A 20,413-nucleotide genomic window follows, 5' to 3' on the forward strand; every position below is an offset into this window, starting at 1 on the left:
GATGTTTCTCTTCCCATCCAGGAAGCTTTTACAAAAAAAAAAAAAAAATTTTTTTTTTTTTTTTTTTTTTATTGAAAAGCTTCTTGGAGAACTGTAATGCAATGCTTTTTTGTATTTTGTTGTTTTTCTTAATATAATTTAACTTAAATCTTGGTTATTTTTCATATTGCAGTATTTTTGCTCTGCATGCACTTGGTATATAAGTGTGTTGACATAATTTACGTTTTTGTGTTTGCAGCATTTTTTTGCTGCTCTATTTATTATGACTGCATTTTTTTTTTTTTGCAGTGCACGAAAATATGTTTCGTTGCACGTGTGTTGTTTGTACAGGAAAAATATTTCCAAGGTTTTATGATTTTAATTTTATATTAAATAGGACCAAAATATCCAGTTACTTTAACTGCCAATATCAAATACACAAACAATCTAAACATAGACAATGTCATCAAGTTAGGACACTGTTTGATGTTCTATTCATTAAGGCAAACTAGTCAGACCGAGACCACTCTTTTTAGTGATTTATGTCACTGACCAACAGTAAGTTACAGATCACTTTTCCAGAAAAATACAGAATAGTTTTTCTTTTAGTTTACTACAGAGGAAGAACAAGTGAAACATGTAAAGATGTTTTTATAATACTTTTAATTTAATATTCTTGGCCTTAGGGTGGACCAGAACTACTGTTGATTTATTAAAGATGCCTTTGTCAAAATCCATCACATTCTGGGTTGGGAAAGTTATGGGGGCTGACAGGTCATAAATGCATAACCAATTATATATATGTAAAGCTAAATCCTTATTTTTTTATTTACTCTCCAATGATGTCAATATTATTGTTTTCCTTTTAAACAGATAAATCATTTTCTAAATCATTTTTTTTAGCCAAAGGTTTCTTTAGAACCACAACTATTGTAAATGGATACACTATTAACATATTTGGAAGATAGTATAAAGAATGGAGCAACAGCATGCAACTGTAAACTGTTATTGTTTTAAGGAAAAATTACTTTTTTCTTTGCTTTTTTTTATCTCAGAGGTGCCAACAGAATCACATTATTTGCAAAAACAATGTCAGTCCAGACAGCTCTGCTCTCCACAAATTGAAATTGTTTTCTTGACAAAAACATCTTCCCAATGGAAATGTGTCAAGAGGATGTGCAGCTGCTTATCAACAACTCAGAAAATTATGCTGTGAACTCTCCTACTTTCCACAAAGATTCTGCTATGCTCAGAGAAATTGATGCATTAGTGAAATAAACAGCTGAAGAGGAAAGGTTTCTCCTCACCCACCTTATACAATCTGTTTTATTTCTTTTTTACCTCAGGATCCTAAATTAACCTTTTCATCAAGAAAGAACAAAATCAACATCAAAGGGATGAGAAAACCACACTGGTAATGCCATGACTACAGCAGACACATCGCTTTAGCAGGAAGTCCCCATTGAGACCATCAGGGTGAATACAGGTGTTCTTTCTTAGCACCAGTTTTTATCAGTCCTCTGAGTTACAAAACATCTGCTTACATCAGCGGCTTTTCTGAATGAATCAATAACTCCAAGCCTTCATGCTGCATGATCCCAATGATAATTAGCTTCTCAGTATCTGAGCTCAAAAGAAAAGTTTGTATTTTAAAAAAATCCTTTTCATCAGATTAGCTATAAGCAAATGATAAAGGCATGCTTTTTGTTTGTTTTTTTGTGGGAAAACTATCTGTCCACAGTCTTAATTAGTTTGAGTGATCTTCTCAGAAACTACTCTTACAGCTACATTAGTTCAGTGTGGTTTAACCATCATAACAAAATGATTGAACATCAAAATAAAATGAACAACTTAGTTTCACTACCACAGTGCATAAAACAATTAAATAATACCTTGCTGCTAGAAAGCACTTTGCTAGCTAATAAAATGTTCACTTTCCCCTGTGGTCAATGGTAAGTATGCAGCGAAGATTACATCTGCCTGAATGCTGCCAGTATACTTTTAAATACCTGGGAAGGGTGCTGGTGAGTTAGGTCTTTCTCTTAAGAAACCTTTAGCCTCCTCTAATGACATGTGGAGCACAGAAACAAGAGGTAGATTTTATTCTTTAGATCTTTTTTAAAAACTTAAATTCTCTAAGCCTCCCTTTTGTGCCTATACTAAGGGTCTGGTCCCATATGAGTTGATCCAAAAAAGTTAAAAAACAATCCACTGGACTTTTTTCCCAAGTTTGAAGATGTTTCTCTTCCCATCCAGGAAGCTTTTACAATAAAAAAAAAAAGATTTTTTTTTTTTTTTTTTTTTTATTGAAAAGCTTCTTGGAGAACTGTAATGCAATGCTTTTTTGTATTTTGTTGTTTTTCTTAATATAATTTAANCGCAGCGTTAGTCATTCGCTGCTAAGCTCAAAACAACCGCGCCTGGCTTGACGGAGAAACCAGGAGAACAGCTGAGCATATTTACGACAGTGCACTTTTACTTTCGCCCTCTAGAGGGAGCCTCACTGGAAAATCAACACCGGTTGCATAGTGTACCTTTAAATTTCAACAATAAATGTAAGAAAAAAAAGGTATAAATAGCCAGAGGAGACCTAGATTATACCGCACGATATAAATCAATGATTAACAACTAAATGCATTGTTCGTGCCCTTGGTAATGTCAGAGTATTTAACGCTCTATTTAACAAATCAGCAAAAAAAAAAAAAATCTACAAATCAACTATAGAATTTTTTATAACAGCATTTTTCAGTACCATAATACTGTATATCATACCAAATATAGAGACTTATCCTTTCTTGTGGATTTTCTAAGTTTTAATACAAATTTATGTACGTGAGTGAAAAAATCTTGCTACAGAGGTTATATATAACTCACAAAAAATCCTCACTTTTCTAAGCCCTGTATGTATTTAATTTGATTTTGTATCTGTATGTTGAGCGTTAGCATCTTATCGTCCATGCGAGATAAGTGCAGCATACTCCAAATGAAGAGGAGCTATGCGCTGAGCCCAAATTGAAGTGGCAGCAGATAAGTCAGTAAGGAAATGGAGTTTAATGTTGTAGTAATAGACTTTGGCTGTGTGTGTTTTTTTAAGGGATACAAGCATACCACAGCTGTTGATGGTCGGGAATCGGGAATGAGGAGGAGGAAAAACCAAGGAGTAGAGAGAGAGAGAGAGAGAAAGAGAGCAGAGAAACCAAACTAACGCATGTCACTTAAAATATGGTCATATGTGAGGAAAAGAAGCAGGCACTGCCAAGGGACAAACGTAAAAGGGATTTTGATGAATGAAATGAAGGAGCATATCACAGTGGAAGTGTGAAGCAGGATCTAAACTACCTGCATTTCTTGATTTTTCATTTACAAACAGCTTTCGCGGTAACTTAGCCTTCTATGTACCTTGAAAAATCTGTTCTGACATGGAAAACTCAGATTACTAATCCTCAGCGCTGAAATAGCAAAAGAAAAACATTCCAAATAATTCTATGTCATTGTCAAGCTGCTCAAGTTATTTTAAACTTCTTCCAATCATCAATTACAACATGTTTATCTGCCAATATAAAACCAATGTTGAGTCTTAATTTTCTTAAAGCAAAGAAAAAGAGTACCTTGAATATTTGCATTTCTTAAAATTGTATAATCCTTTAATTTCCTTCAATGGATATATGTAACTCTAGGCAACTTTTGCCCAGCATGTCTAGTCCCTTCTCAAATCATTAAAGGCAGCATCACAAAGAATAACAATGAGGTGATAGGTGTTCTTCACAGGATGTGTGACCAAGCCTTCATTAGAAGTCAGTGCTGGAAAAGAAATTTAAACAAAAAGCATTTATCCATCAGGATCCTAGGAGGGGGACACTGGGACCCACCTCTCTCCTCTTGCCAGTCCACTTGTTATCAAAAACAGCCAGCAGCCTTTTCTGTCAGCAGCAGGAGACTCACCCATAAATACAGACATTCCCCCACAGCGTGCCATGCATGCTAAAAGGGCCCCTTACCCTTCTGGAAGAAGTGCTGGTGTCTATCTTCAGCTGGGTGGCTATGAGGACGGACATGTTGAGAAGTGCAACTGGCGGTCCCCTCTTCTTACTCTCCCACCTTTTGTGCGGTGAAGTTTAGGGGCTGCTGGAGGTGTCTGAGACACCACCCCTCCTCTCTCCCTCAACCACTGCTCTCCCCCTGCAGCTTATAGGAAAGAGATGACCTGAGGGTCCATGAGCCCAACCACAACACTTCCCTCCCTCTACGCCGGGTGAATCAATCACACAGACACTGGCATCGCCTACATGGGAGGGGAGGGTGGCGTTGACGGGTTTAGGATAAGAGAGAGTGGAAAGGAGGAGGTTGCTTTCCTTCTGCTCTGGCTGATCTGAACACTACTTATCTCTCTGGTCCTTACTTCCCCCACTCTCCTGATTTTCTTTTGCACACATTTGTAAAGTCTCTTAGGAAGAGTTTCACAAAAAAAGAAGTTCACTGTAAATAATCCTTTCTCTCTCTCTCCCTTACACATAGACACACACACCCACAAGTGGGTCCATAAACACTACGACCAATAATACATACGCTGCATTTTTTCCCTTAAAGTATATGTGTGCCATGGTTGGTGTGTTTTCTTCTAATGCCTGTGTATGCACATGAGAAATCAGATCGATTCAGTCAGCTTTGCAGCTGGGTTTTGATTAGGCGCAAGTATTATTTATGCTGCCTGTCCCCCACACCATAAAACACACCTCCTCCCTTCCTCCAAATCACACACAGCCACCCATCACGCCACGCTAACAGGACAGGAGCCTGGCACAGCCAGCAAATCTAATCCAACTATTTATGTTGCATTTATTTACTACATATTGAAAATTTCAGGGCTGAGGTAGACTTCAAAACCTTTCCTACCAAATTTCATGGGTCAAGTGAATGTGGAAAACTTAGAGGTCGCAGAGACAAGCCCTTATTACTTGTTTATTGAAGGGCAAATGAGACTGTTTTCAAATAAATTTAATGTTTATTTCAATCAGACATATTTCAATCAGACTATGTATCGTGGTTATGGAAATAACTACGATACATACTGTATATACATGGGAAATATGATTCTGTTCTTGTTGAATGCACCATCAACTTTTTTGCATATAAACATCATAACATCTTCTTTCATCACATCATTATCAGAGCCCAGGATTCAGGTATAAATGCATCATCTTAAACACACACCTCTGCAAGGCGTATCAGCAGCAACAGCTCCAGGCTTTGCTGAGCCTCAAACTTTTTTTACCATCGTACTCTACAAAGCCCACTTTAAGCTGCTGTTCCCACCTTGCCCTCGCTCCCAAAATCTCGAACGAGGGAACCTAAGTGGACGCGCCTTGCTCTTCAGTTCCTGAGGTCTTCTGTTCAAGGGAAATGCCTTGTGTCATTATTCAGAGTTTATCGATGAGTGTCTCCAGGTGGACCTGCCTCTTCTTCCTCGTGTCCTTTTTCCTGCGGTCCTGTCCTCAGCGCTTCTCCTTATGTTCCTGGCTGCTGATCTCCTCTGGGGTTCCACCCTTTAAAATTTTTCCACAGTTTCAACCTTTAGAACTTGTCGATGGGTCCCAATCATTGACAAATTTCTCCTTAGAGCCCTGTGTTTTGAGCTCCTCCAAGAATTTTAACCTCCTCTGTGGGTTTCAGTTTCCTCCTCCCAAGGGTTTCCCCAGGTTGTCACTGAACCTTCACCACTGGTTCAAAGCTGTAATTTAGGTCGATAAAGTAAAGATTTAAATACTGATTTGTTCACTGTGGAGGGAAAAATCATAAGAAGTTTTTATTGGAAGCAACAGCTTAGAAAATAAAATAAAATAAAAAACCTCACTGAATGGATTTATTTATTATTTATTTTTTTTAACAGTGTCCTGTCTGGCAATGTGGCGATAAGAATAATTGTCTTGATGCCAAAAAAGAGCCCAACAGATTTTGCTTTCACAAGTGGAGCAGTACGGCTATTGCCATAGTGTTCCGCTTGATTTATGCATATAAATAGCTTTATTATAAACCATGCATGGAGTATTATAGATTATATGGACCCTGCAATGTAAGTAGAACAGGAAAGGAAAAACAGAAAAATGAACAACCAACAGATATAGTATAAGAGATACAATAAGGTAACACCTTGGTACTATCACTAAGTATCCATTAAAAAAAAACTTTCTGAATGCATTTAAATGTTCAGCTCAGACAGCCTATAATTCCCAACAGTTATGAAAACCGATGAAAATCGGTAATATGCTAAAATTCTAGCACTATGAGGGTGGACAGCATCATTTCTGTTCTTGTTTTGTTGTTCCTTTTGTTACTTTAGTGCTCACAGACATGCATTAGCACACTCCTCCCTAGAGAATATGTCACCAGAATAGCAATGGTTCATATTAGCAAGCTATGTCAACACCCAGAGCAAAAATGTAGTAATATAGCTGTTTTTACAGGTAAAGACCACAAAGCCTTAATGGAAGCCCTAAATTTGGAAATTGATAAACAGAGAGGAAAAAAATAAAATGACAGTTTCGAAAAAAAATCAAGTCTTTCCAGACAAAGTAAAAATAGGCTTTGGGGGATTTTTAAAAGGTTCAATAGAATCTATACTCAACGCTGTCAACAACTTGAGAATATTGACTTTAAAATACTAGTCTTATCTTAGAATGACTTGTTGGCACAACTTACAACCTCTGACTAGATGATTTTAGACTATAAGAAGGGATGTGAGGCTCTAAAAGTTTAAAGAACACAAAGGTCCTTCAAATTTTGGACTATGGTTTTAAGTCCCAAATTACTTAAAACAGATCATATTTCAACTTAGTTAACCGTGCAAGCATGCTGTTATAATTGGTAGGTTCTAAAAGCATGAACAATCTTCTTAAATTCATTTCTTTAAACAAGCCTTGAAGCTCAGTTAAAAGAAACTGTTATTTATCATTTGCTGAGAATGACGCCCTAACGATGTAATGGAATCCAAGTTAACACTGTGGTTTCCTTTGCAGTCTGTGCTTTATACCACTCCTGTAACAGTCTTGGTTCTGTTGTGTTTTCTTTTAAGTATTAATGTTTACTTTGCTCCATGTTTTCTAGTTTTAGTGGTTTAATTCTTATTTTGTTGTGTTCTCTGGTTATTTTCAGTTTTCAGGTTTTTATTTGTTGCCCTCTGCTGCCCTCTTTTTCCTTTGCTCCTTTCCTGTCTGCTCTCTTAACACCTGCTCCCAATCTGCTCGTTAGTCCTCTCTTTGTTCAGTCCCCCATAAATAAACTCCTTAATGCAGTTCTTCAGTGCTGGTTCCACGTCTAACTTCCCCCAACTCCGTCTCTCTGAGTCTTCCTCGTTGTGATTGTTTTTTCCCCCTGATGTCTCCATGGTTTCTGGTTTGTTTGACTTTTTTTCACGTTTGACTTTTTGGATTTTTGGATTCCTGCCTCAGTTGTCTGTTCAAAGTTCATTAAATCATGAAGAAACTCACCTCTGCCTCCATGTCTCTGCTTTTGGGTCCTCAAACAAACAACCAAATCCTGACAACTCTATCCAAAAAGCTTTTTTTGTTTTTGTTTTATCAAAATTTAATTTGACCCTAGACATGTCACTTAACATACAGTCCAGCCAACACCACAAATATGTTGGATGGAACGGAAGCTAAAATACCGACTTTAAGACTACAGCTCCAACACTGTCCACCAAGGGAGAGAGGAAAAGGAATCTAAATCACAGAGGAAGCCAATGGCATGGATGAACATGTAGGTGGATCATATTGAGGGATCCAAAGACCGGCTAAAGTCACTGAAGCATTTTATCAATACAAAATGCTTCAGAGAAACATAAACAGTAAAAAATCCCTAAGCCCCAGTGGCAGCTGCTGCTCTCTGAAACAGGGGAGGCTTAATGGTGTCAATGAAATCCAAAAATCACCTGTTGCATTAACAAATGTTGAAACACATAAAACAGATCACTACAGCAGGTGAAAATAGCATTTTTGAAGCACTCTGAAATAATAAACAATAGCAAGTGTTCAGCACAAGATGACTGTTCTGGCTGAATGATCACTTTTCCCTCTCGACTCATTAGGAAAACCTATTTGCTGTCTGGCTACTGTCAGTCAGTTGAGCAGCCAGTTTCATGAGCCACCCCTGCTCCATAGACCCCCTAAGATGATTAGCTTCACTGGAAGTGACGTATTTAGCGCGTTATCCAATCAGGGCTCTACTTTCTGCTTACCTCAACAGACGGATGTTCAAAACCTCAACAGGGATTTATTATAGAGGATGACAGGCAGCATTCTGCTGCTCCAAAGTGGAGGGGAGATCGTATCCAAGAGCCAAAAAAACTACTGATTAATTTGCAACATACTCATTAAATCAGGTGCATTTTAGTGGATATTAAATGCAATGATAAATGATAAATGACTAATCTGATATTCACAAGTAAAGATTTACTTTCAAAATTCTACTTCTAGAGCTTACATATAGACAGTGCAAAAGTTTTACAAATAAACAGACCTTATTTATTTTAAAATACAATTCTTTTTTCTTCCCAGGCAACCACCACAGTTCTTCATGAGGAACTGCTTATAGGGTGTGGAACAAAAGGCTACAGGCTAATTATTAAAATCCTCAATAAATATTTAATAGATGATTTAAACTTGTATGCAGCTGGTTACTGATGTGCAAATCTTTGCTTAAAGTGCAAAAAGGGAGGAATCACAAAGATCCCCACAGTCAAGCTTTCACTTCTTGACTTTAATCAGAAATAGACTCCAAAGCCTTAACATTGCTCATGCTTATTTTGCTGTTTTGCTTGTGACAATAACTTGGTTGCACATTAAATAAATGTAAATAAGACCATAGCGAGGACATTAAGGACCTTTTACCCAAAAATGGGAGTTTCACAATTTCATGGCCTTTAGCAAAATGTTCAATATTTTTAGAATGACCTTCACAATACCTCAGTGAAAAAGTGAATCAAAATAAAGTTTCAAGCACCAAACTTTTTTTTTATTTCACGGACAGCAGCGTGTTTTATACCCTTAACTGGCTTGAGGTTTCAAAGCACCTCATAAATACTTTTATATAAAAAGTCAGCCAAATCTCCTTTCCACCGTGGCTCAGGGCCCCACTCATAGCAGGAATCTCCCTTCCGCAGCTGCAGCAGTTTATCTCTAATAGCTGATGGGCTCATATTTTATGTGCTTGATTCAAACGTATAAAACGATCACTCAACAGCAGCTACTGCTGATAAATAACTCTACATATTTACAGATAGGGCACACAATCACAGAACATAAGATGATAAAAAAAGGAACGAGCAGCAGCTGTGCTTTTCTTTTTCTCTTTATAGAAAAAGAAAATACTGTCATGTAAAGACAAGATAAAGATGAGCTGAAGTTCTCATTTGCATACACACCACAGGAGATTAGGTTTTTATCATGAAGAGTAATTGCCTGTTTGCCTGTATGGGGAATAATAAAGTCTTCTGGTTCATACAGGACATGGTGGTTATGGTTAGAGCCGCTGCTGGTAACAAGCTGATTTTATGCCGCCGTGTTCCCTCCAGAGGCCATTTAAACAGGCCCTGCTTTGGTCATCCTCTTTATTCATTTTTGCTACATTAAGAGCCATGACATACACTTCCATGATTATGAATATCGTAGGCCCACAGTAAGTCACTTTAATTGCAATTAGTGTAAAAGGTCAGCACGGTTGTTGCTCCAAATCACAAAAGGGAGGGCCCATTTTATCATGCTGACAGAAAATGCACAGCTTGAATTTCTTCGTGTTTATTTTTTTACCCGCTCACAACATCACCTGCTATCCTTCTCCTTAGGCTGAATTTCCACAATATGAGCTGCTGTCAAAGCATTTTAGAAGCTGCTGTCACTTAAAAAGTTTTATGTTTATAGGAAAGACATTTGTCTTTGAACCAACTAAAAGATTCAACTTCTGGCTCCGCTTTTTTATTGACATACTTCACACAAAAAAACTGCACTTAAAGAAGACAAACCAAATACTATATTAATCCACCTTATTGCTCACACCCTGGACAGGTCACCAATCAAGCACAGGATATAACTAATGTACACAACCATGAATGCCCTCTCGCTAACTAAGGATGGTTTAGAAAGAGCTTTTATTGCAACACAGATTTCTTTAGACTCCTGGGGGAAGCTGGTTTGCTTGGAAAGAACCCATGCATGCACAGAGAAAATATGCACACTCAATGAAGACGGTGCCAAGGCCAGGATTTCAAACTAGGACCTTGTTGAAAGCAATATAACAATACGATAACTACCTCTAAAAAAATATATATAGAGCAGGTAACAAGCTGCCTGATTTGTTCCCCCTAGTTTAAACTCTAATTGGGCTCCTTGACACATTGGGCCTCATTCAACAACTTTTTTGTATTCTTGTTGTAACTTTCTCTTACTTTTTCTCCTACCATGGGTTCCTACGAGTGTGTCACATTAGATTGAACAAATGCTCTTACCTTCAGATAACTGCATAAATGGTCCTCTTAAACATGATGGATTACACCAGTGTGGAAGTGAGTGGGCATTCATGAGAATCTCAAATCTGCATAATTACCCCCCTCCGATTATTACATATATTACATGAGGCTATAACTTTCATTGCTTTTCACATTGTGTTCATTATCAAAAATGGCACTGAGGACGAAAAAGAGAGAGACATTACCAGTTTGTAGTTTGAGCTTCTCCTGACTGAGAGCTGAGCACCAGAAAAAAAAGACCATTAAAAGCAAACCATAAATGACAATATCTGCAAATGCAGTGGGTGTACTGTTACAGAAGTAAAAATAACATTTAAAACTAAAAAAAAAAAAAAAAAAAACTAAAAATCATTTTATCCGAAAACAGTCTATTAAAACTACTGTTGGAGGCAGGAGATGCAGCATATGAGTTAAATGTTCAAAATGAGTTTGCCAACACAACATTCTGCAAAATCTCCTTTTAATAAACAGACATGGTTGCTGTACATCTGCAGAGCACACCTTTTCTCCCTTCACACAAAAATTTCAACAGCAAAACTCTAATTTGATCAGTTAAGTCAGACCTAAACCCAAACATTTCACATTTTGTGTAATAAGCCAAGGAGGCGCAATGGAGTAGAATGAATGCATGTCTTATCATTAGAAGAGTTTCAAGCAGCGGCACTTTACTTAACCTCCTTTCTGAACTTTCAATTAGTTTTCTGTTCCAGATTTTATTTCAATAGTAGCTTGATCCCACATTTGCGAACTAAGATCAAATTTGTTTGTACAGCTCTTCTTGCCTGAGACCTAATATTTGTACCTGATGTCAGCAACAACACACATATGAATAAACTTGTAAAAGCCATGGGAGGCAATGAAAACTTACAAACATCTGGAGAAACTTCCCACACGTTGATCAGGTGAGGTTTTAGGCTCATTGTTCAATGCAAACTGAGTTACAACCATCATCACATGTCAGGTTTGGTGATGTTTGTTGATCACCAAACCTTTAATGAAGATGTTGATCATAAAGAAGCAAATCATCCAGGAAAAAACAGGCAAGATGCTCAGGGAAACTATTATAAGGAATAATGTAATTTAGAGAATCCAGCAATAATGAACTGCACATGAGATGTTTATATAATGAGATGGAATAAAGAATGGACTTATCAACCAGTGTATTCTCATTATCAGTTCGTACGAAATCGTACAAAAAGTTATGCACCGTAATTTCGTATGTTTTGGACGTTTTTTTCGTCGTATTTCATCGGATTTTTACGTCTTGCCTCGAGACAAGATATCCTTGCGCATGCGCATCTTACGCACCATTCAATAACATAGAATTTAACATACAATTAACCCTAACCCTGACCCCAACCCTAAGATACAAAACAGCAAGCAACCTAGTGATAGACATGAAGAAGTAATTATTGCACTGTTTTTCCCAGTTTTACGTCCGTCCGCAGATCTGCTTTTTTCGTCTGTCTGGCTGCGCATGCGACACTGATCTGTTTTTTCGAGGAAAACGTCCAAAATGTACGAAATACTGTGCATAACTTTTCGTAGGATTTCATACGAACTGATAATGAGAATATGTGAATCAACTGATGGGAGCAGGTGGGAATAGAAGCAACTAGAAGAGAGGTAGGGGAAGGGAGACTGGCACAAGGGGGCAACAGACACTAACTAAAAAAATACAACACTGCTTAAATATAACAAGAAAACAACTAGAATGACACAAAGTTGAAAACAAACCAATAACCAAGAAAACACAAAATGACATAAATCAAAGTGTAACTGAAAACTCAAAAAGAAACTTAAACAGAAGTCCCCAAAGGGCAGAATCATGACATCACATATTGTAAAAGACCCACACCATGATCCCAACAGTAAACTTTACTTTTGTTGTTGGGTTGTTTTTGGCATGTGTGCGCAATGACATCCACAGAGATCAGTTTTGGCCTCATCTAATAAGAATTAGTTCTCAAGCTATATATAGATTCCCCAAATGTTTTCAACAAACTGCAATAGGATATAATAATAAATGCAGCTTTTTTCCAGTGCTTTAAAGTTCTGACTTTAATCTATTAAAGGTATGAGAGCTATTGTTTTTAAATGAAATTTTTAAATGCATTAATTTAAATTCAAGTATTAATGGATTAAAAGACCAGTTAAGTATCAATATTCCATAAGATTACTGTACAAAATGGGTAATTTAGAAATACAAATGTTATTCTCCTATCTGTGCTGTTTTCAATTTTGATTGCATAATTTGTGCAGAGTTTACACACTATTCCAAAATGACCCAAGTCCAGGTCTGATCTTGACCTTCAGGCAGACTAGTGTGCCCTTCTCTTGCTAATCAAATCAAAAGCTGCAAGCAGCCAGAACTCCACCCAAAGAGGCCTGCTGCTGTGCTTAGTATGCCCTTCAGCTGCAGCTCAGGGCAGGGCAGTGGTGCAGAGATATGAATAGGAAACACATCGACATTTGTCAGAATAGGAATGAGTCGTAGAGTGCATGCATATCAGCCTGTGCTGTGTCCTTATCATCCAGATAAGCCCCCCACACACCCCCAGCACCAGCTGTCTGGTCATCTGTCACAAGTGACAGGGACAGAAGGAGACCTTCACCCCAGGGATCAATGTAGGACCATGATAGGGTATTGGATGAAGAACCTAAGGTGCCTAAGGGTGGTAAGGAGCTGCAGAATCTGGAAAGCTTTTGTAAACAAGGCTCTCATCTATGGCAGAGCCTCCCGCAGGAGCCAAATCGCAGCATTGCAGTTAGTGGTGACAAATTACTGCTGTTGAGTGGCGTTGTCTCTCTATGCCACACATTCCTGATTGTTACTCTGTCTACAAATTTCATTTCATTGTACAATGTCCTATTTTTTCGTGGCGGCATTTTCACTTTCTGTAGAGTCATTGGGCAGAATAGATAGATGGTATCGAAACGAGAGCACTGTTTATGTGCACATATGGAAAGAGGACTCATTCTCCTTATGGTTTCTACTGCTGCATAGCAATACAAACATTCAATGTACATTGATTCAATGCAGAAGAACTGAAGGCATGCCTGATGAATGCAGAATGCTTATGAAAGACATTTCACCAGTACAAACACTGCTGCATACAAAACCTGCGAGTGTAGCTTTGTTTGGTTCCACTGCAGAGAAGCACACATTTTGAGTCCTCAAGACCATTCTGACTTTATACAGAGTGGTTGATAACTAAATAGAGTAAACCTTAGAGTAAACCAAAATGTTCACAAGTGCTGCACTACGGGGCAGGGTACTGCCATTATTATCATTAATTGTGGAAATATGCACCAGAAGTAAGTTTAAATTTTGGAACGGGAATTAAATGAGGTCATATTGAATCTACTGCCTTTAGGTTTAATTCTCAAATCCACAGCGTTAGGATTATGCATATCCCTCAGGGGAGAGGATAAACCAAAGGTAATAAGGTTTTGGTACCAAATCTAGTGACCTTGGGATTAGTTTTCCAAAACTTTTATTCAGGGTTTTTCTTTTCTCGAAAATTTCCACCGTGGATATTTTTTGTGTTTGAGAGAACTTTTTTGGCAGTAATAAAGGTGATATATTAAACTCTTAAGTATCTCTACAAACGAAAGTCAGTGGTTAGTAATGCAAAATAATTGTATATTAAAGTATAATTTACAACTTGAATTAAGTTTTGAAATAAAATCATTTAATGATAAAGATGTAATGAGAACATTTAAATATTCAGTGAAGTTAACCCAATGAGACAGTAAGTAAAATAGTAGCAGGGTAGACTCCAGATGTATGCCCCCTGTTCTGCTGATAAATGTAACAACTGAAAAGTGCAGTAGAAACACACTTAAAGTCAAAATGACCAACTGCACCAGCTTCATCCCATAAACAAAATACTCCATTTTTGAGGACTGAAATAAAATGAATAATCTAAACAGGATTGGATCCCAAATAATACCTACAAATGCTGGAGACACCGCCTTTGGTTAGGACAAGTTTGATGACTGGTTGTGGGAAGTAACAAAAAAGCTGAGCAAAACAGAGTTATTAGACTATTTATTTTCAATAGAAAACGTTTTTTTTTTTTTTGTGATATAATAGTTAATTTACTTAAAGAAGAAATCAGTTTGAAATTAAAGATGTTTAAGTAGGTCCGTACATAAGCATTTATTTTACATCTATACTCCAAAACAGGCAAATCAGACATCTGTTTTTCCAGCATTTCCATAAAGTCATGATGGCTGAGGCTCCCTATAATTTTTTTCTTGTCAAAACTGATGCTACAGTTTTTATTTGAATTTCACCAAATTAAAGTTTTAGATTTTGTTACATGTGTCTTTTGTATGAAAGCATCAGGTAATGTATGTTCCTTTGCTTTCCTTTGCATCAGTCTCAGGGTAGTTTGGACCTCATAGAATTAGCTGACTGAGTGGACTGTGTAAACTTGTATCCATTATATGTGCATCCATGGGTGGGTGCACATATAATGATGAAAAATTTATTTAGTTTTTTTCTGATACATTTTACCATATTTTCAGCAGACCATGTCTGTGAGATGAAGGGTCACTGTCTAATCTAGCAGTTAGAAGCACAAGGGGCAGCACAGGGGACGGTGTTCTCACCATTCCTTACTCTGACTTCCAGTACAAGACAGTCTTGTCATCTGCAGAAATACCAGGATGACCAGCAGTCAGGTTCATCATTGATGGACAAGAGGCTGAGTACAGGGTGCTTGTGAACCACTGTGTGAAAATGTGTGAAAACAATCATCTGATCTTAAATGTAAACAAAACAAGCGAGAAATTGTAGATTTCAGTGGGAACAAGATGAATCATATCAGCATCATTTGAGAAGAAGTAGAGGAGGTGAAGGAGTAAAAACAGATGAGAGTTCACCTGAACAATAAACTCAACTAGAGACACAACTGTGAAGTCGTCTGCAAGAAGAGACAGAGAGGACTTTACTTCTGACCGAAGGCTAAGTCCTTCAATGTATGTAGCAAGGTATCCCTACAAGTGCGTCATGGAGAGAGTGATCTCTCCTCCCATCATCTGCTGAGGCGAGCATCAGAGCAAAAAAAAAAAAAAAAAAGCTCAATGAGCCAATAAAGAAGGCCTGCTCTGTTCTAGGAACTCCTCTAGTTCTTCTGGAGATGATTTCACATAGAAGAATTATTCATCAAGTGATATTAGAGACAACAGTGAAAATCCTCCTCATAAGATTGTCAAACAACAACATGAGATACTGCAACTTTTTATTTCCCTTTGTGATGATAAAGCGTATTAATTAACTGAGTTTAATTGATATTGTTTGCTTTTTAAGTACTGCATGCCTTTTCTTAAGAAGACTTATAGATATTACACTTGATACTGTAAGACAACTTGAAAATGTGTTTGTGGTTTTAAAAAGAAAATAAAAATGTTCAGACCAGTATTCCTACAGGGTCCGTAAGGTGAATTTAAATAGATACATCCAAGTTCATTTCAGTGCTCCCTGTGGTTTTCAGGAGCCATTCTTCTTCTTGCCATCTCCACAGCAATATCCAGGGTCAATCTTGATTAAAAGGGTAGGAATTTATCACCAGAACAGTTCTGAAGGTAGAAAGTACACATATGAACCCTAAAAAACATAAAGTTCTGCGATGGCATGGTGCTTCATATTACATCTTCCTCCCAAGTCAAACTTTTTGTTATGTTATATATTCTGTCAGTTTTCAATTTTTATACAAAATGTTAATGTTTTTTTTGTTTGTTTCCACTAACAAAGCACTGAAATCCAAGGTGAGAAGAGTGGTAAGAACTGCAGAGAAGATCATCAGGGCCCCTCTTCTCTCCATTAAAGAGATTTCATCCCTGTGGTGCGTTTCTCGAGCCCGTAACATCATAAATGACCCCTCACACCCCCAACATGGACTGTTCTCCCTGCTGCCCTTTGGAAGGAGGCTTCGCAGCATCCGATGCAGGTCCAGCAGATTCCAGAACAGTTTCTTACCAACTGCCATTAGACTGCTGAATGTTATTTAAAATGGGTTAAAAAAAAAAAAAAAGAATGTTTGAACTGTAACTACTGTATACAGTCATATGTTTATATAATTGTTTTTTGCTGCAGTTTAAAAAAAGTGAAATAGTCTAGAGAGCTGTTCTTAAAGAAATTATTTTTTTGTTTACACCTGTGTATACAAAATGGCAAAATAAAATCTGTCTAAGTCAAATAATTCATGTTGAATATAACATGATTTCAAAGTATTTACATCTAAGAACATTAATAAATCCAACTTACTTTCATGAAAATATTAAGGGCACAAGTTAACTGAAATATAATTTTGCTTTGTGTGATGGATAAGAGAGCAACAAATCATACCAGTAAGTCTGAAACTGATGATTATTTTGCATTTTGATTATTCTGTCGATTATTTTTTCGATTCATCGATTAATAATCGGATAACCAAAGATTCCTTTAAGAAGACTTTTTTAACAATTAAACCTGTTGAAACTAAAACTTAAGGAGTTGTAGATATAGCATATTGACAGACGGAAAAGATTTTTATCTTAAATTCAAAATTTTTACATATTTTTCACACTTTTGGTGTAATTGCTGCTCAAATTGTGTCACTCTGGCAGCTAAAGGCATGTTTTAGAGTCTCTACACTCCAGTTAACCATTAATCAATTACTAAATTAGTTGAGGATTGTTTCAATAATCGATTAATCATGATTAATCAGATTAATTATTTCAGCCCTAGATACCAGTATGTTAATATTTATTAAACAACATCTGTAATTATTTTCTGCGATGGACTGGCAACCTGTCCAGAGTGTACGCTGCTCTCGCCCATAGACAGCTGGAGATGGGAACAAGCACCCCTGGTGACCCTGTTTGGGATAAGCGTGACGGAAAATGGATGGATGGATGAATGTAATTATTTTAAAGCATTTATGTATTGTTCTAAAAATAGTTACTGTCTCCATGATTATATATTATGAACAGGTAATAAATTAAGTTCCTTTTAGAAACATTTAGCATTTTATATTAACTTATTCTATCCACTTATTATTGGGATGTATACAAAAACTATCAATATCTTGACATGTAAGACCAACTGTGTTTTTTATATTAGTGTTGTGCCTGGTGTTGCACTGATACCAGTATCAGGCGGGGCCCCAAACCAGCACTAAAATGGTGGTATCGGTATCGGCGAGTACCAAGAAATAGGGCATCAAACCATTTTGAGAGCCAAAAGTTTATTCAACCATTGTCATTCATTCCAGGTAGGCAAAAAAGTTCTAATGGATTCACTTGCTATTACCGTAGTCTTTTTCCTGCTTCACAAAGGTAGGCAGCAGCTGGACAAAGCCATGATGGCAATTATTTTACATCCAAGTAGTGTGCAGTTCTTCATATATACACACAAACATCAATTTTAAACAGATGGCATCTGTATGGTATTGGGGCCAAATGGCATCAGCACAACACTAGTTGTGCCATAAGCATTGTTAATAAACTCTTATATTTTGAATGGATGTTGTGGTGAACTTATTGCATGTATGTGCAGAATTATTTGTTTGACCATGTTTTGAGCTCGATTCACACCTTCATTTGTTGTTCTAACACATAGCCAATAGGGTGTGTGTTCATAAACAATATACTATACGACAGTTCAAATAATATCTGCTTAAGTAAGATATTTGTCACTCCTACCGGGGAGGGCAATAAACATCTTAAATTATCACAAAATTATATGGCATCCCAGCTGGCTGGGCATTGAATATAACAGTTATTCACAACATCGATATTAAAAATCCTCTCTTATTGTTTTATTATCTAAAGCTCTTTATAAAGTGTGTGTCTTATGTGGACATAATTTTGACTTATTTGATTGATTATATTTTGAAAGAGAGCATAATACTTTCAGCTTAATGCAAACTGTGATAGATTAAATAATTATTACTTGAAACAGAATAATTGATGGGCTCTGATTTTGTATAGAACAGCAGTTTACTTTCACTGTGTAAGAAGCAAGTCAAAAAAAATAAAAAGAAAAATTAGTCAAAGAAAACCACAGTGGGTGTATCTTATATGTGTATCTGTTAAAAGAAGCTCCCTTTTTCCTCTTTATCTTTCTGCAACCAGTAGTTAAATAGGGTAACATTACATTTCTGAAAGACTTTAAAAAACTTATTGCAGAAGCTCTTCTTTTCTGAGAAAAAAGGTTGAGCTACTCAAAAATCCAACTTCAAATCCATATTTAATGACATTTTTCTATGCAAATTGACAGGAGGTTATGGGAGAATGTATAAAAATGGTCACAGAAACTCCAGACTTCAGGGCTTTCATGGCATTAAGCTGAGTGCTGTTACCAGATATAGGTACGAGGGAGGAGCTTCTCCTTAAAGTGGAGAAATGTGTTTTATTCAATCTGGTTGGTGTCGCATAAATGGTCTCAAACTGATGAAGCATTGCTTGTCCAGCAGAGGGCAAGCTAACTCTAACATAATCTGCAGTGCAAGGAGTCAGTTTCTGTGTACAGACAGAGACACTAAAAGAAGCCTAACACTGAAAAAAGTCAACTACCATATAGACAAAACCTACAGGAGACTTTTTGTTATAACAGAACAGGGAAAAGGCTTAACATTGACCAATTATCGTTTTGTGGATAACGATATAACCTGGTAAATGTACATCTCAAAGCATCAACCAAACAGAATTGTCACACGGTTCTCCCTAGAGTATCACAGGAAAATAACCTGATTTTATGTGTCAGCATATTTTGTCCCTACTGAAACTGCAATCGATGTGACTTCCGTGTAATATGAGTTAGCTTCCATTTTGTGAGCTGAAATGGCATTACAGGAGAGCTTTACTTAACCATTACTGGAAACATGAGAGGAAAAAGATGTTTTTTTCCCCACAGTATGTTCATTTATTGTGCTTTATTTAGGATTAAAGAGAGAGAGAGAGAAAGATGCAGGTGCAGAGTTTAAAAAATAAATATCATTAACAAATGGTAGGAGTATTAAAAATATAGCCTTATATTAAATAAGTTAAAGTTAATTTGATTTTGGTGCTTTGAAAAAGTTGCAGACTTTGACATTGAACAGAGCACAGTTTTTTTTTTCAGTGTATGGAGATTTTTTTTCTGTTAAATTAAGCCAAAAAGTTACTATAAGCAGAGTTCAACTTATTTTACACACTAACAGAGGCAGAGGGATTTTGTCTGACAATGTTGGAATATACTGCTCATAGAAAATTTACCACAGAAGATCAAAGCTTTTTTCTCTGCATCCATAGCCTGATCATTCCCTCTCTGGAGATGAGATCAGTGCTAAATCACCAATATTTCTTGGCATGCATTTGATCATTGCGTTAGTAATGGATGTCATGCTTCCTACCGTGTCTCCTTTGGGGGACCCCCTGCGGTAGTTTCCTGCACCTGCTGAGGAGTTCATGGTCCTGTTTAAAATCCGTCAGGAAAAATTTATACACACACAGCCGGTTAAATGCGCTGCTTGTTTTCTTCTTCTCCTGCAAACTCCTGCACACTAAGTAAAAAAGCTCATCAAGGATCGCTTCACCCGCTCATAATAGAAGGTTTCCAACTGTGCGCGATGTTAAACAACACCCACCTGTGGGTTTTTTTTTCTAAATGGTAAATCAAAGTAAACGTAAACTAGTTCCAGGTAAATATAGTAGCTTAGATCCTGCGCATGTAGACCTTCATCAGTAAGTTCCACCACGGAAGACTGATGGGGATTGTGCGCTTTGAGAGAGAGAGAGAAAGTGGTTGGATCTGCCGCTGCATCCCGATAGAATATTCCTGCTCCTGTAAATTCCACCCTCAGTAAAACGATAAATGTTTTACCGCAGTGTTTCTAAAACGTTTACTACGGAAGAGGACCACTGGAAAAAAAAAAAAAAAAA

The 20,413-nt window shown here is 37.0% G+C and overlaps 1 protein-coding gene across 2 annotated transcripts in view; it reads right to left on the reverse strand.

Annotated features, from left to right (window-relative positions):
- The window catches only part of LOC107083385 (dipeptidyl aminopeptidase-like protein 6), a 134,656-nt gene extending 114,496 nt beyond the window's left edge, over nucleotides 1–20,160 (reverse strand). Inside the window, exon 1 of one of the 2 annotated variants that reach the window (XM_015372584.1) lies at nucleotides 3,978–4,115. In XM_015372584.1, coding sequence (XP_015228070.1) covers nucleotides 3,978–4,034 — 57 coding nt within the window. In that variant the 5' untranslated portion in view covers nucleotides 4,035–4,115. Of the gene's footprint in view, nucleotides 1–3,977; nucleotides 4,116–19,884 lie in introns of those variants that run through there. The other variant, XM_015372583.1, reaches the window with a different exon arrangement.
- Nucleotides 20,161–20,413: the final 253 nt, after the last annotated feature.

This window comes from Cyprinodon variegatus, unplaced genomic scaffold, assembly GCF_000732505.1.
Source record: "Cyprinodon variegatus isolate N-32 unplaced genomic scaffold, C_variegatus-1.0 Scaffold73, whole genome shotgun sequence".
Classification (NCBI taxonomy): Eukaryota; Metazoa; Chordata; class Actinopteri; order Cyprinodontiformes; family Cyprinodontidae; genus Cyprinodon; species Cyprinodon variegatus.